General features: G+C 42.0%; 1 protein-coding gene across 1 annotated transcript in view; it reads right to left on the bottom strand.

Annotated features, from left to right (window-relative positions):
- Positions 1-6,033: 6,033 nt before the first annotated feature.
- TSHR (thyroid stimulating hormone receptor) overlaps positions 6,034-14,851 on the bottom strand; it is a 75,377-nt gene continuing 66,559 nt past the window's right edge. The window contains exons 9-11 of the mRNA XM_075282362.1: positions 12,056-12,133; positions 10,950-11,138; positions 6,034-8,385 (exon numbers count right to left, since the gene is read on the bottom strand). Coding sequence (XP_075138463.1) covers positions 6,987-8,385; positions 10,950-11,138; positions 12,056-12,133 — 1,666 coding nt within the window. The 3' untranslated portion in view covers positions 6,034-6,986. The remainder of the gene's footprint in view (positions 8,386-10,949; positions 11,139-12,055; positions 12,134-14,851) is intronic.

Genomic DNA, 14,851 nt, shown 5'->3' with positions numbered 1-14,851 from the left:
GTGTGCAGTGAAAGCACACGGACCCCATAGACTATAATGGGGTCCATGTGCTCACCGCGCAGTGTCCGCTCGGACAGAAAAGTAGATTGTGATCTACTTTCATGTCCGCATGATTTGTGCAGGCAGCGCGGAGAGCACACGGACCCCATTGTAGTCTATTGGGTCCGTGTGCTTTCACTGCACATCGCTTGCTAGTGCGTTCGGTAGTCCATTCAGGGAGTCCCCATGTGGACTCCCCGAATGGATTACCAAACGCAGATGTGAACCAGGCATGAGTCATGCCACTAAGATATCCTAGATTTATTATCCAGTATCAGCCACTCTAATAATTCTGGCACAGTTAAAGACTGTTAAGTTTAGTTGCTGCATGGAGGACCTACTTTTGGCATCTCCAGTCTGCACAGAAGTCATGAACCTCCATATAACAAATCCATTTAGTCAGTTCAGAAGTGAGATATCCACAGTAGAATGGACCTACTTAGAACAACCAGTTGTATGTTATTGCACTATGTGACTGTGTATCTAAAAGTGTGATGAAAAGTAAAATCTCACATAATTTTATGAGTAATTTTCTAAAAGTGTTCTCCCTTTCAGGCGGCTGTCACACTTGATCTATAAGTTCTGAACAGTCAGAACAATGGAAAGTTTTCCATCATAATCAATATCCACTGTTCTGATCTTCTGATGGAACTCAACAATGGTTGTTCAAACCATAGTGTGAAACCATCCCTAGCCCTCTACAGGGAGGAAAAGAATTGCATTTTATTGCAAAATTCTGCAATAATGACGTTGCATGTAATTCCATTGATTATAAAGGAGTCCGTCAGATGTCTGTTGTTTTTAAAAACGTTGTAGGGGCAGGATTTTTTTGTCCACCAATTTCAGGCGGACACTACGACGGAGTCTCAGTAGGAAGCAGATGTGAACTTAACCTTAGTGACACTTGCTACTTCCTTCATTTGCATACCCTTGCGGCTTCTTCTTCTCAGTTTTGCAGTTTCACTATAGAGCAGTTCTGCAGTTGCTTTTCTATGGGGTGCCTCTTTTTTTTTTTTGACTGTGCTCAGGATCCCCCATATGAGACCCTACTGAATGGAGCTTATATGAGTAGCTTCTGCAAGTAATTTGATCCTAGTCAGTTCAGCAAAGAAACCTGTCTAGACAGGAGTTGTTCCTAACAGGAACTTCTTTACTGCCTTGGATGAAGGTGCGGTAGGGGCAATGGCATTATAGATGCAGCCCTCATTGGCTTATCTATAGGGGTTGCAGTTGCGATAGGGCCCAGAAGCCAAGAGGGCCCATAGGCCACCTACAATACACTAGCCGTGGATAAATTGTATTGATCGCCTTTTTGGTTTCTTTTGATGTCCGTTGTAAGTTTATAATCCCTGCCCAATGGTAAACTGGAGTGAGAAGATATATGATACACAGCCTTCTGCTATTGCAACTGGTCAGCAGCATCATCATGGGATAGGAAATATGGGAAGCTTGTGTGCACAAAGACATGTTGTGAATAAGTCTTCATGGCCGCCCAGGCCCAAATAGAAAGGGAATGTAAATACTGTTACAATATGGATTAGATACAGTGGCAGAACTACCAGCACAGTAGGCTATGTGGCCTGCAACGTTAAGGGACCCGGTGGGCTCCTGCTTTTTTTTTTTTTTAAGTAGGCCGTCATCTGCTGGAGTTACTCCTGCAGGTAACAGAGTCTGTTTATTGAGGCTTTTGTCTGCGGTCTTATTAATTCAATGAACAAGGGTCCCTATACCCCACTCCTGCCAGCCCACATAAGAACCAGTGAATGGGCACAGACAGAGGAACAAGTTCCCACTATGTACTAGACTCAACTAAACGTACTAAAAAAATAATGAATTAAAAATTGAAAATAATTCTGAATGGAGTTTAAATTGGGAACAAAAACTCAGTTCTCCTTTTTCTTACCAAATTTATAGCAATACCATATTTATATAATTTTTGTTATGTTTAAATACCTTAAAGGGATTTTCCAGCCTCTAATGCATGCTTCATGATGACTTATCCATAGGATACATCATCAGTATGTGATCTCTGTGGGTCAGATACCAGAAGACCACGTACAGATCAGCTGTCCCAGCAGCCTCTGGACGCCAGAAACTACTGCTTTGCTCCTACTTGAATAGGATCAGACTGCGTCTGCTCTGCTTCTAATTAATGGACAGTTGATTTGTGTGGGGTCTGGGTGTCAGACTCCCACAGATCAGAAACTGATGACCTGTTCTATGGATCAGTATGAAACATGCACTGGGAAACTGTTTTTCGTCACTTACCGTATTTAATTTTTTGAGGGGGTGATTGAAAAACAGCAATTTGCATGTTTTGATTTTCTTGTTTTCCGTTACACCGTTCATGTACAGCTTATTTTGTTTGGGCATTTTCGATTAGAGGATTATCTAATATGTTTACTTTTTGTTTATTTTCATTTGTAAATGGGGTGGTTTTTAATTTTATTATTTTTGTGTTTTTCTATATATTTTTAAATACTTCAATGCCATGCAATTCAACTATAAATAATGGCCGTGTGCCAGATGTTTTTTGAATGAAAACCAATAAATATCTATGAGTTTATTCCCTCCATTTTTTTTTTTTTTTGTTGGTGACAGATCATTTTTCATTGTTATAAAAAAAAAAAACCCCAATAAACATTGCTCTATCTTTGCCCATTGTAAAAATAGACATGTAAATAGACCCTCAGACTTTCATAGGTTTTAACATAGCCATGTGATTGTTATTCACTATTGTGAATAAACCCTATAAACGGATCAACAGGTCTGTTTTTCACAGACTTTAGGTCCTTGGAAGCAACACAGTTGTGTGCATAAGGCTTAAAGGGATTCTACCATTAAACTACTTTTTTTCTAATTACCACGTCGGAATAGCCTTAAGAAAGGCTATTCGTCTCCTACCTTTAGACGTGGTCTCCGCTGCGCCGTTCCGTAGAAATACCGGTTTTAACCGGTATACAAATGAGCTCTCCGCAGCAATGAGGGCGGGCCCCAGCGCTGAAAGGCCGATGAGTGCATCCCCATTGCTGCCCGAGAGCTCTTTCCTGCACCGCCTCCTTCTTCTGCAGCAACTCCGCCTCTTCTGGCTTCTCTTGCTCTTGTAGTTCTATAAAGGAGCATAGAGAGGCCACCCCAAAATGGCCGCCGGCCGGCTCCTGTATTGAACTGCAAGAGCGGCTACCCAAAAATGGCCGGTGGCCTCTCTATGCTCCTGTATAGAACTACAAGAGCAAGAGAAGCCAGAAGAGGTGGAGTTGCTGCAGAACAAGGAGGCGGCGCAGGAAAGAGCTCTGAGCAGCAATGGGGACGCGCTCATTGGTGTTTCAGCGCTGGGGCCCGCCCTCATTGCTGCGAAGAGCTCATTTGCATACTGGTTAAAATCGGTATTTCTACGGAACGGCGCAACGGAGACCACGTCTAAAGGTAGGAGACGAATAGCCTTTCTTAAGGCTATTCCTACGTGTTCATTAGAAAAAAAGGTAGTTTAATGGTAGAATCCCTTTAAAGCGGTTGTCTGGGATAAAATTAAATTCCTACACTAATCTAAACAACCTCCCCCCCTGCCTACTTTATAAATGACAAAATTAAGCAAAATGTATATTTACCCATACATGACCGCCCCAGGGACTTTTTCTGATTATCCGGTGACGATCCGTTTCCCTGTTTCCGGAAATGGAATGTCACTACTACTACCCCCATCATACTTACCTATCTTCTTCCTATCCAGGCTTCCTTCTGCAGGGAACAGCTCCTCTTCTTTCTGTGACATCTGGCTGTGTGTGCAAAAAAGAGCCAGAATCCCTGCTTTGTGCTGAAGCCGACACTCCATTTCTATTGCGCAAGTGTGGGAGCCCGAAGTATCTGCCCAAGCCTGTGCAGTAGAGTTGGAGTGAAGGCTACAGCACAATGCTAGGACTGCTGCGCACTGGCAGAGCCACAAAAGAGGAGGAGCCTTTCCCCGCCATAGGAAGCCTGGACAAGAAGAAGACAGGTAAGTATAATGGGGTAGGGGGGTGGACTAGTAGTGGGCAGGATAGCTAAGAGGACAAGAAGGGGGTGAAAGAGAGGAAGGAGTGAAAGGCAGATAGTGTTAGAGCCTACAACTACCATAATGCATTAGGTAAGACAGCAGGAAGCTACATGATCTAACCCAGCAGAGCTCAGTAGTGAGATATAAGCTCCTACAGCTTCAGTTCTACAATGTTCTGATAATCCAAAGAATTGTGGTTGTAACAGGAGTATAGAACATAAAGCAACTGAGTATCAGTGCAAAATAAGTAACGTAAAGGGTAAAGTTATGAAGCACTTCCAAGTTTCTAAAGTGATAGTTGACAAATCACGATGACAAACATTTGTAATGTGGTTTTGTTACACAAGGGACTTAAAGCGTGGGGAGTGATGTGGAGTAGGGGAGTTAGTGGTTGCCGTAGTGGATCCCCATCAACCTCAAGGATCAGTTGATTTATGTAGCCAATTTATCTATCAGTATGTTTTTGGTGTGTGACAGGAAACCCACACAAACATGCGAAGAACATACAAAATACATACAAATGTTGTCCCTGATGCAAATCACTGACCAAAACACGGACGTGTGAATAAGCATACTGTACCAACTGTCTAAGGATTGAAAGAGGGACAAAATGTGTGAGGCACACATTATGCCACAGTGAATTTAAGTATTGTAAGCCACGGTTCCAGCTCCGCTTATGGTCACTTTGACTCTGCCCATTTCCAACCATGTCCTGCCACACAGTACAATGTTCTCTTGTATGCCTTATACAATAATTCACTCACTGTGGCCCCCTCAGTATCATTCCCTGCTCATTTTGATCACTGTATAATTTTTCCCTTAGTATGGCCCCTACTGTATAATGACCACTTAATATAGCTCCCACAGTATAATGCTCTGCTCATTGTGACCCCAACAGTATAATGTCCCCCCCCCATATGGTTCCCACAACATTATAATTTCCTTACTATGGCCTACACAATATAATTACCCCCTTAATTTGGCATCTCATTGTATATATATTGCCCCCATATTATAATGTACCAAAGAAAAAAATTACAGCAATACATCATTTTTTTCCCCAACCTCTGCCAGGAGCAGTAAGGGCAACATAGTGATGTCACTGCATCGCCCATGCTTGTTTATATACTGCTGGCAGCACACAGGGTCTGAATGGTGAAGTAGGGAGCAGATGGATACTGGCTTCACCAGTGCTGAAGCCGGGACAAACCTCTTACCACCCAGCACAGAACCCAGAATTTGGGACTGTCCCACTGAATCTGGGACAGTTGGAAGGTATAGAATAATTTCATGCACATCACAGGACTGAGCCACTCATTTAGAAATAGGGGTCCAAATAATTTCTTTATAAATATAACACATATTATACCTGAAATATGTTGTCAAACCATTCGGACTTACAAAAAGGGGCTATGACACTTGATCGTTGCAGGCAAGGTGCGGTCACGTGATTGTCCGTTACTCTGATAGCTTGCGTGACATCACTTCTAAGACCTAAAGTGGAACGCAACAAGTATAAAGTTCTCTATTTCCTGTGCAGACTGCAGTTGTCTATGGATCTAAGTGTCAGCGAACAGTCAAGTGGCTCACAGGATTCTTTGTATTTTCAGTGATTTGAAGTCTTTATATATTTTTTCTTGTCAAACCTGAAATGTTGATTTAAAATTTGGTTAAGTTTGGTTCCATGATTTTTTTTTCCCCCTTCTCTTATGCGCCTCCATTTCCAGGAACTGTCTGCAGGCGACACCCTATTCCTGCGAGTAGATGCTTCTCCTGTCTCTCACTACTTTGAGATGTCTTCAAGATGTGCAGAGTAATAACATCTAATATCCCATTTTCCAAAGGAAAAGAAGAAAACTTGTTTGTGTAACTGAAATTCTATCTTCCATCTGCCCCCCCAACCCGCAATGAACACGGACGTTTAAAAGGGAAACAGCAGACACCAAATGGAACAGGTTTATTTTTAGTAGTTTTCTGTGCAGTTACACAGGATATTTACAGAAGGGATCACATCTTCAATTTTCACAGCCATAATGTCCTGTGTGTTCAGAGTGTATCCGACTGACAGCCCCGAACTTTGTACTGAAGTCACACAATCTCTCCATCACAGGGATCCATCTATAGTTATATAAACACGATCATCAGAGTCTTAAATATTAGAAATCAGAAAGTTTTATGAACAAAAAGCATTTTCCTCAAAAAAGTTCAACCAAATACAAATCCCACTGCTCTCATTTCTTAGTTATATCTTCTACTAGAAAAACTGGGTAACAAGCAATCCCTTACTGCAGACTGAAACCCTTTGTAGAAATATACTGGCCTTAGGTACAATTTCCACATGGGCTTTAAATCGGCTTTCATAGAGTGCAGAGCATCAGATTTGCCCAGATATAGAGGTTAAGAGATATATCACTACAGAGTAAGGAAGATTTGCTATTCAATACAGAAAAGTTAGTGATTAATTCTATAGAAGCAAATGTTGTCACCCAGATTTCCCTGACCCCTGAATGACATATTCATATACAGGGATCCAATCTTCTCTGTTCACTGGACAGATTTGCTATTGAGGGCGTCTCGGAAAACTTGACAATGTGTATAAATCTTCATGTTGAAAACCATCTTTTAAGACCCTATGTATCATATTCTACTAGTTCTGCAGCCATTCACTTTTTGCTCTCTTTGCTGCATAACTAGACGGATATGTCATTCGGGGCTCTAGAAAAGTGTGATGATTTTTTTTTTTTCTTTTTAGGAGAAATGCTCTTTAGGTTCTGGTCTGTGAAAGCATATACAGGTTCCACTTGTTGGATGTGACTAAACCATCATGGTTAATAGATAGTGGTCACTAGTTAGCACCAGGGATTCCACGTTGTGGCTACTGGTGGTCAGGTTAGAAGCAGTTGCATTGTAAATGTTACAACATAGTCATACCACTGTCCTCCAGAAGTGTTTCTTGTTTCGCTTCCAAATCTTGGTTTTCTTTAAGAAAATCAGGAATGTTTGCCAAGGTCTGCCCAGTGCCCCCACTGCTCCTCTGCCCATATGAGCCACTGCTGTTTTTAGCAGATACTGTCTGTCCACGATAAACCTGTGCCTGGTGCTCACAGACACCAAACTTACTGAGAAGGATGAAGACGTCTCTTCGGAATGCCTTGGTAAATATGACATAGAGAAAAGGATTTGCACAAGAGTTAAGAGGGTAGAATAAAACCAGAAGGATCTTAGAGTTGGAAACAGTGATGAGCGGCTTGTTCATTATGGCGGACAAGGCATAGAAGGAAATGGGTGCCATGCAAAGAAAATCAGTAAAGATCAGGACCGCCATGCGCTTAGCTATCTTAGTATCCTTGTCTCTCGACTTGTAATGAGGGTTTCGGACTGTGATGTAAATCTTAATGTAGCAGGCACAGATAATAATAAATGCCACGATGTTGAGCATCAAAACCAAGATAATGTAGGCTTGAGCAAGTGCCGTCTCCGTGTCCATTGGCAAACAGATGCTGACTTTCATGTAGCTGCTAATCCCAACTAATGGTAAGAGTGCCAAAAAGAAGCAAAGCACCCAGCCGCCAAGCATGATGAATGTAGCATGTCTTAGGCGAATCTTACGATCCAGACGCATGGCAAAGGTGATAGCATACCAACGCTCCAGTGTTATCACAGTCAGCGTGTATACAGAGAGCTCACTGGCAAATACAGTGAAGAATCCAGCTGTGTTGCAGCCAGGACCTGTCTGCCAGTTAATGGCGTAGTTATAGTACTCGGAGCGCGTGTGAAGGTCTTCAGAGGCAATGAGGAGAAGATATATGCCCATGCAGAAGTCAGCAAATGCCAGGTTACACATGAGGAAACGGGGCACAGTCAGCTTGTAATGACTAGTGATGAGGATGAACAAGACAAAGGCATTTCCCAGGATGGCTAATAGATTGACAAACCAGACCACAATTCTCAGGAAATTGTAACCCATGATGTCCTCACAGGGGTTGAACTCATCTGGCATAGGAGTGCACACTAACTTCTCACTGCCATCACAAATGTCATATACATCGTAACTCTCAAAAACCGTTGTGTATTGCTCTTGTGCGTTCTTGATCTCTTGCCCAAATCCAACTTCTTCATCTCCTTGGTCCTCAAAAAAGACCGAGAAATGGCTACTGCTGTGGAAGGTTGTGGACTTTGTGTTCTCAGTCTGGTCTGGATCTCCATCCATGTAGTCTTGGTAATATGGGCCAATCCCTACAAAGGTCCTGACTGAGCGCTTTTGGTGGCCGCTGTGCAGATAAGACTGGTTGCATAAGAAAGACTCCAGGTCACTGCGAAGAGAACCAAACAGTAAATAGTGGATTGTGGCCAAAATGTGTAGAACACAAAATTAATTTAACGATGTTAGGACAACAAGATGACAAACAATCATGGAAGTGCAACAACCAGGGAAATACATTGAGTTGTGCGCTTTGTAGCTATACTACGTAGATGTTAAACTAAAGCTCTGCTGAATCGGTGCACCCAGCAGATATAATATGGCAGCGTTCATGGTCTGAATGTGGCTCTCAATATGTCTTTGGTTGCAGCTCTTCTATCTGTCTATATATGGCTGCTCAAGGCTTTACTTCAATACATACTGGCTCAGAAGAGACTGCAGATAAGGGATAGGAAATTCGATGGTACACAGATCATACTCAGATACAAAGACCATAACAGCTTATATCATGTGTACAATGTAAATACTGCAGTGTATAGCTTCCGTCATTGCTCACAGCTACCAATCACAGTACAACTTTTAACCCTTTCCCGCACTGTGCCGTATTATTATGTTACACTGTGTGTATAGTTATTAGTTTATAGTAATAGTATGGCAATGTCATGCCGATAGCTCAAGAACTGTCAGCATGATGTTATACAATACAGGTGAGACGCAGGACTAACTGCCAGAGTCAAAAAATGCTCCATCCTTGGTGGCTTAAAAAGGACCAATCGTATCCTCAGGTATGGGTGGTGTTATATACCACTAGAAAGCCGACAATGCGCTGAATTTAGCGCTCTGTCAGATTTGCTGGTGCGCACTCATGTGCTAGAGAGAATGGTGCAGTTAGTTTCCAGAAGTCTTTGCTTTTCCCTACTGCCGATATGGAGCCTTTGTGCAATGTACTGCATTACAGGTATTTCAATATATTTATTGCAGTACATTAAACTGGGGATCAAAAGATCCACAGATGAAAATACACCAGATTTTTTATGCACCAGATTAAAAAATAAATGAGTAATATAAAGTAAAAGTGCTGTAAGAATTAAAAAATATATTATGTAAAAATACTAGGTATCCCTGTGTGCATAAGTCTGCACATATACGGTAACTCTGTATCCAAAAATAACAATGCAGTTTTTTGAGCCAAAGTCAGGAGTGGGTTGAGCAGAAGGTTAGAAGTATGTATAACAGAATCCTATATATTTCTCATTGCTTTTGAAGCCACTCCTAGGTTTGGCTTAAAAAAACTCATCAAAATCTGCAACAAAAGAAGCTGCATTTCTGGAACGTGGGGCCTTAGGCTGGAGCCCCATGGGATGGAAATACCGCGATTTGCCCGCGACGGAAACGTAATTGCAAAGTGGATGGGATTCATGCAAATCCCATGCCCCCTTCGCGGTAAAAACTGCAGTGCGGACATGCTGCGATTTCCAAATCTGGCACGGTTTTGGAAATCGCAGCATGTCGATTATATCTATGGAAACGCTGGTGGCTTTCCCTTAGATATAATGGTAACAGAAAGTCCACAGAGGAAAACTCTGTGAACTTTCTGTTCAAAGTGCAGCGGGAAGAACCGCGATGCATTCCCCCTGTAGTTGTTCCAGCAGCGCTTTAGCACTGCTAACCATTTGGGAACCTTCACACGGAGTAAACGCGTGTGTATTTTTGCAAAATACACATGTAAAAATAAGACTCCCATTGACTTCAATGACATTTTACAGGCGTATTTTTACAGGCGTAAAAATATCATTGAAGTCAATGGGAGTCCTATTTTTACACGTGTATTTTGTAAAAATACACGCGCATTTACTCCGTGTGAAGGCTCCCTTCTTTCCCATGGGGCCTTAACCATACTCTGTTTTTTAAAATCTGATGTGTGCTTACAAAAGTTGCAAATGGGGGGCAACATGATTTCCATATTTTATTTCACAGTTTGTGCCAAAAACTGGAATAAACTGACCCAATCACATCATGTTATTGCTGTCCACTTAGCAGATCTGTTCCTGATCTGTACAAAAGGGATGCAAACAGCAGCACCATTTATTTTTTGCAATTCTCTTTCCATGAAAAAGAAACACAATTAAATGGGAGCCCATCAATAACCGTGGGTTGTCTCGCCATTTTAGAAGCATTCATCTAGACTGAAAAACATACAAAGGGACAGGTTTACTAAAGCTTAAACAAAGGCTGTGGCTTCTCTGGAATGGGAGAAGGGCTTGAAATGTGACATTTTGTGCTAATATTTTGCTGTAAAAGTAGGTGATATAAGCTTTCAGACAGGCAGCCGATGCACCAGATTTATCATACAGCCCGAGACACTGTGATAAATCCACCACATTTTCAATCTAAATTTACACTTTTTAACTATTAGTAAATATGGGCCAAATTCTATTTTTCATTATATGACAATAAAGCTTTATTTACATATGGATATCTCCATGGACTGATATGGTTGTGTTTTTCACGAATATGGAGCAATTGGTATCTACCTTATGGGTTTTTGCCTTCCTCTGGATCAATGCTATAGGATTAGAGATTGGATCATAACAAGAACATTTTTTGTCAACCTTATTAACTATTTAACTTTGTATCTATGACACGAGGGTCTGTATGGGTGATAAAGTTACAAACCTCTTTTTCTTGGTCCAGTTGGTAAAAGCACAGCAGTGACTAGGGTAAGACAAGTCGGCTCTTTCCAGGTGAACAAAGGTGTTCAGGGGGGGCAGCTTCTTGAGATACCAGGTGTTCTTTGCTAGCAGATGCTTCAAGTACTTCAGGCCTTTGGTAGGCAGTGAGGAAATGGCTGTTCTCGAGATATCTCTAAACAAACAGATATAAAGAACCATGATGGGGGGGGGGGCACAAAACAAAAGAAGCACGCTCTAACCATGCCTAACAGATGAAACAGGGGTGCACATACCACCTGCAGATTCAGTACAGCTGCACAGGGAGAAGGGTGTCCATCCCTACTATAGAGTCAGACAGAGAACAACTGGTTAGGGGAGGGGTGGGCAAGAGATATAAGGCACAGCCAGGGAAAGACCTTAGGAGATACCTTTGGGGATGCATGCCACTCATTTTTGCCAGTGTGTTTTATTTGTAAGGGTCTGTGAGTCCCTAGAAGGCTCGGGTCCAGTTACATGCAGACAACACCTGTATGAACACTTATGTGTAATGTGTAATTGTTAGTAGCTACATGTGGGCAGGATTTCATCCACATGCATTTGGTGAATTGTCGGAAACCGGCGCTCAGAAAACGTTGCAATGCACTCGGCCTGTTCTGTATCTTCCCTTCTAGGAGTGACTCCATTGCTATTATCATGGCCAGGAAGATGTGCAAAAAAACATGTTATTATCCTGGTTTGTGACTCACTGTGGCCACTTTTACACTGTAATATTTCAGTCAGTATTTTTCACCAATATCTGTAAGAAAAAAAACCCTACTGACCAGAATACTGGTACATGAAAATCGTTCAAGGGTCTGTGAAACAAAGTCTGTTTGTCGGTCATATTTCCAGCACTGACTATGGTTATGTATTAGTGAACACCAGAATGGCCGTGGCGATATTACATGGACCTCACAGCTTTGTCTCAGTACAGTATTACTATGGCTGTTCAGAAGCTCACCACATCACTACTCATAAAGAACCTAAATACAGCTGCATACGAGTCATGATTCACAGACAGTCACGTGAGGCATTTCTGTTCAGTAAAACTTGTTGGGAAACAACACTTACAAAGTTGTGGGTCCAGAGACAACCCCCATAAAGACTTCTTTGTGGAGCCCACCCAGATGTTCATTGTTGTGCAGATCCCTAGAAGAGAAGAGAGAAGGTTTCAGGTTTTGGAGATGAAGCCAGCTAGTGGTTTAGGCACCGTCTTCCACATTAGGACTGTTACTGGGTGTTACCAGCTGGCTCTCATCTCACACGACTTGTTGAAATACATAGAGACATGCAGAGGTTTTCCAGCATTACAAACAGTGACAGAGCCATGACTTACAATATGGACCCTGAACATGAACCTGTAAAAAGCAGTGCTAGATACTGCCAGTGAATGTAACTGTCCAGACGACTGACCTCCAGAGCCTAGCAAGGAAGGGGTTACCTGGCTCATTGGCAGAAGAGAATTGCTTCAGCGTGGGAAGAAGGAAACTTACAAAACCCCAGCAGCCTGGCAAGTGGATCTCTCAATCCTTTCCCTGCGTTTTAACAAGCCACCTACACCCTGTCCCTCCCTGAGATCTGCAGTCTGCAAAATTCTTAATGTTCTCAGGCTGAGAAAATAAAAACTCCATAGAACCGACATTAGAATAATAACTTCGCCCCACATCACCCATATGGCAGGCGCCAGAGGCAGCTAGCTACATAGCAAACAGTGAATGTATAGGGACATGCAGAGTCAACAAACACATCATTTGATACGTCTGCACAATACCCACAAAACTGTAAAGAGAGCAAATATCCATCCTGGAGTCACAACAATTTCTTCTCCACTGTTGTGTCTGTTCCTGGAAAAGCAGAGTAGACGGTGCTTTGACTGTGCTTGTTATCCAGCTTTCTGTCAGTCCTGAAAAATATCTCTGCCTAATGTTGTCAGATTACTACAACTCATCTATCATTTTCCAATGGAAAGCATTGCGTATATATATTTATTTATTTTTTAAACTGCTAAAGTGTGTTATTTTTACACCACGAGCTATCTTTAAAGCTTTATATGACAAATCTAATACATTTGTACGCTGGGATGCGCAGGGCACAATTATTAAGCACCTCTGACCTCTTAATAATACTTGCAGGTCTCAGGATGCCCCAGAACTGAAATGTATGCCAGTTATAGTATATTAGTTGGGTGAAGGCATCTCCACCTCGGCCTTCTTTGATCCATTTTTCACAAATGTGACAAACAGGGTACAAAAAGCAAAGAGTCCCAATTTTTCTACCATCAAATGATTTTTGAACCAAGAAGGACCAGGAGAAGATCTCATATGAGAACACCAAGAAGGATCACGCTTCCCCGAACGTTATTTATAAAACTATATCTTCTTTATTAATGTCAAAATCATACACAATGCGGGTGTAGGACCCCTTTTTCAAGTGTACAAAGACAGAAATAGCGCTATAGATATGCACATCTTACACAGCTGTAAATAGATCTGATATTTAGATTTGTGTAAGATGTGCATATGTATTGCGCTAGCTCTATACACTTGAGAAAGGGGTCCTACACCCCGAAACGCGTTGTGTGCGATTTTGATTGTGAAGAGCGATCCTTCTTGGTGATCTCATAGGAGATCTCTTACTGGTCCTTCTTGGTTCATCTATCAACACCTCAGTGGTACGGATCCTGCAGCTGACGTCACACAGATAGGAACCCTCTGCTGAATGGTTCTAATGCTGTTATAGTAGTTGTGAATTTCTCACAACTAGTGAAGGTGAGAGCTTTACCTGCTTCATACAGTCCTATGAAAAAGTTTGGGCACCCCTATTAATCTTAATCATTTTTAGTTCTAAATATTTTGGTATTTGCAACAGCCATTTCAGTTTGATATATCTAATAACTGATGGACACAGTAATATTTCAGGATTGAAATGAGGTTTATTGTACTAACAGAAAATGCGCAATATGCATTAAACCAAAATTTGACCGGTGCAAAAGTATGGGCACCTCAACAGAAAAGTGACATTAATATTTAGTAGATCCTCCTTTTGCAAAGATAACAGCCTCTAGTCGCTTCCTGTAGCTTTTAATCAGTTCCTGGATCCTGGATAAAGGTATTTTGGACAAACAATTCAAGTTCAGTTAAGTTAGATGGTCGCCGAGCATGGACAGCCCGCTTCAAATCATCCCACAGATGTTCAATGATATTCAGGTCTGAGGACTGGGATGGCCATTCCAGAACATTGTAATTGTTCCTCTGCATGAATGCCTGAGGATTTGGAGCGGTGTTTTGGATCATTGTCTTGCTGAAATATCCATCCCCGGCGTAACTTCAACTTCGTCACTGATTCTTGAACATTATTCTCAAGAATCTGCTGATACTGAGTGGAATCCATGCGACTCTCAACTTTAACAAGATTCCCGATGCCGGCATTGGCCACACAGCCCCAAAGCATGATGGAACCTCCACCAAATTTTACAGTGGGTAGCATGTGTTTTTCTTGGAATGCTGTTTCTTTTTGGACGCCATGCATAACGCCTTTTTTTATAACCAAACAACTCAATTTTTGTTTCCAAAATGAAGCTGCCTTGTCCAAATGTGCTTTTTCATACCTCAGGCAACTCTATTTGTGGCGTACGTGCAGAAACGGCTTCTTTCTCATCACTCTCCCATACAGCTTCTCCTTGTGTAAAGTGCGCTGTATAGTTGACCGATGCACAGTGACACCATCTGCAGCAAGATGATGCTGCAGCTCTTTGGAGGTGGTCTGTGGATTGTCCTTGACTGTTCTCACCATTCTTCTTCTCTGCCTTTCTGATATTTTTCTTGGCCTGCCACTTCTGGGCTTAACAAGAACTGTCCCTGTGGTCTT

Source organism: Leptodactylus fuscus, chromosome 7, assembly GCF_031893055.1.
Source record: "Leptodactylus fuscus isolate aLepFus1 chromosome 7, aLepFus1.hap2, whole genome shotgun sequence".
NCBI classification, from domain to species: Eukaryota; Metazoa; Chordata; class Amphibia; order Anura; family Leptodactylidae; genus Leptodactylus; species Leptodactylus fuscus.
The sequence above is the reverse complement of the archived record's forward strand: the minus strand, read 5'-3'. Positions and strand labels throughout refer to the sequence as shown.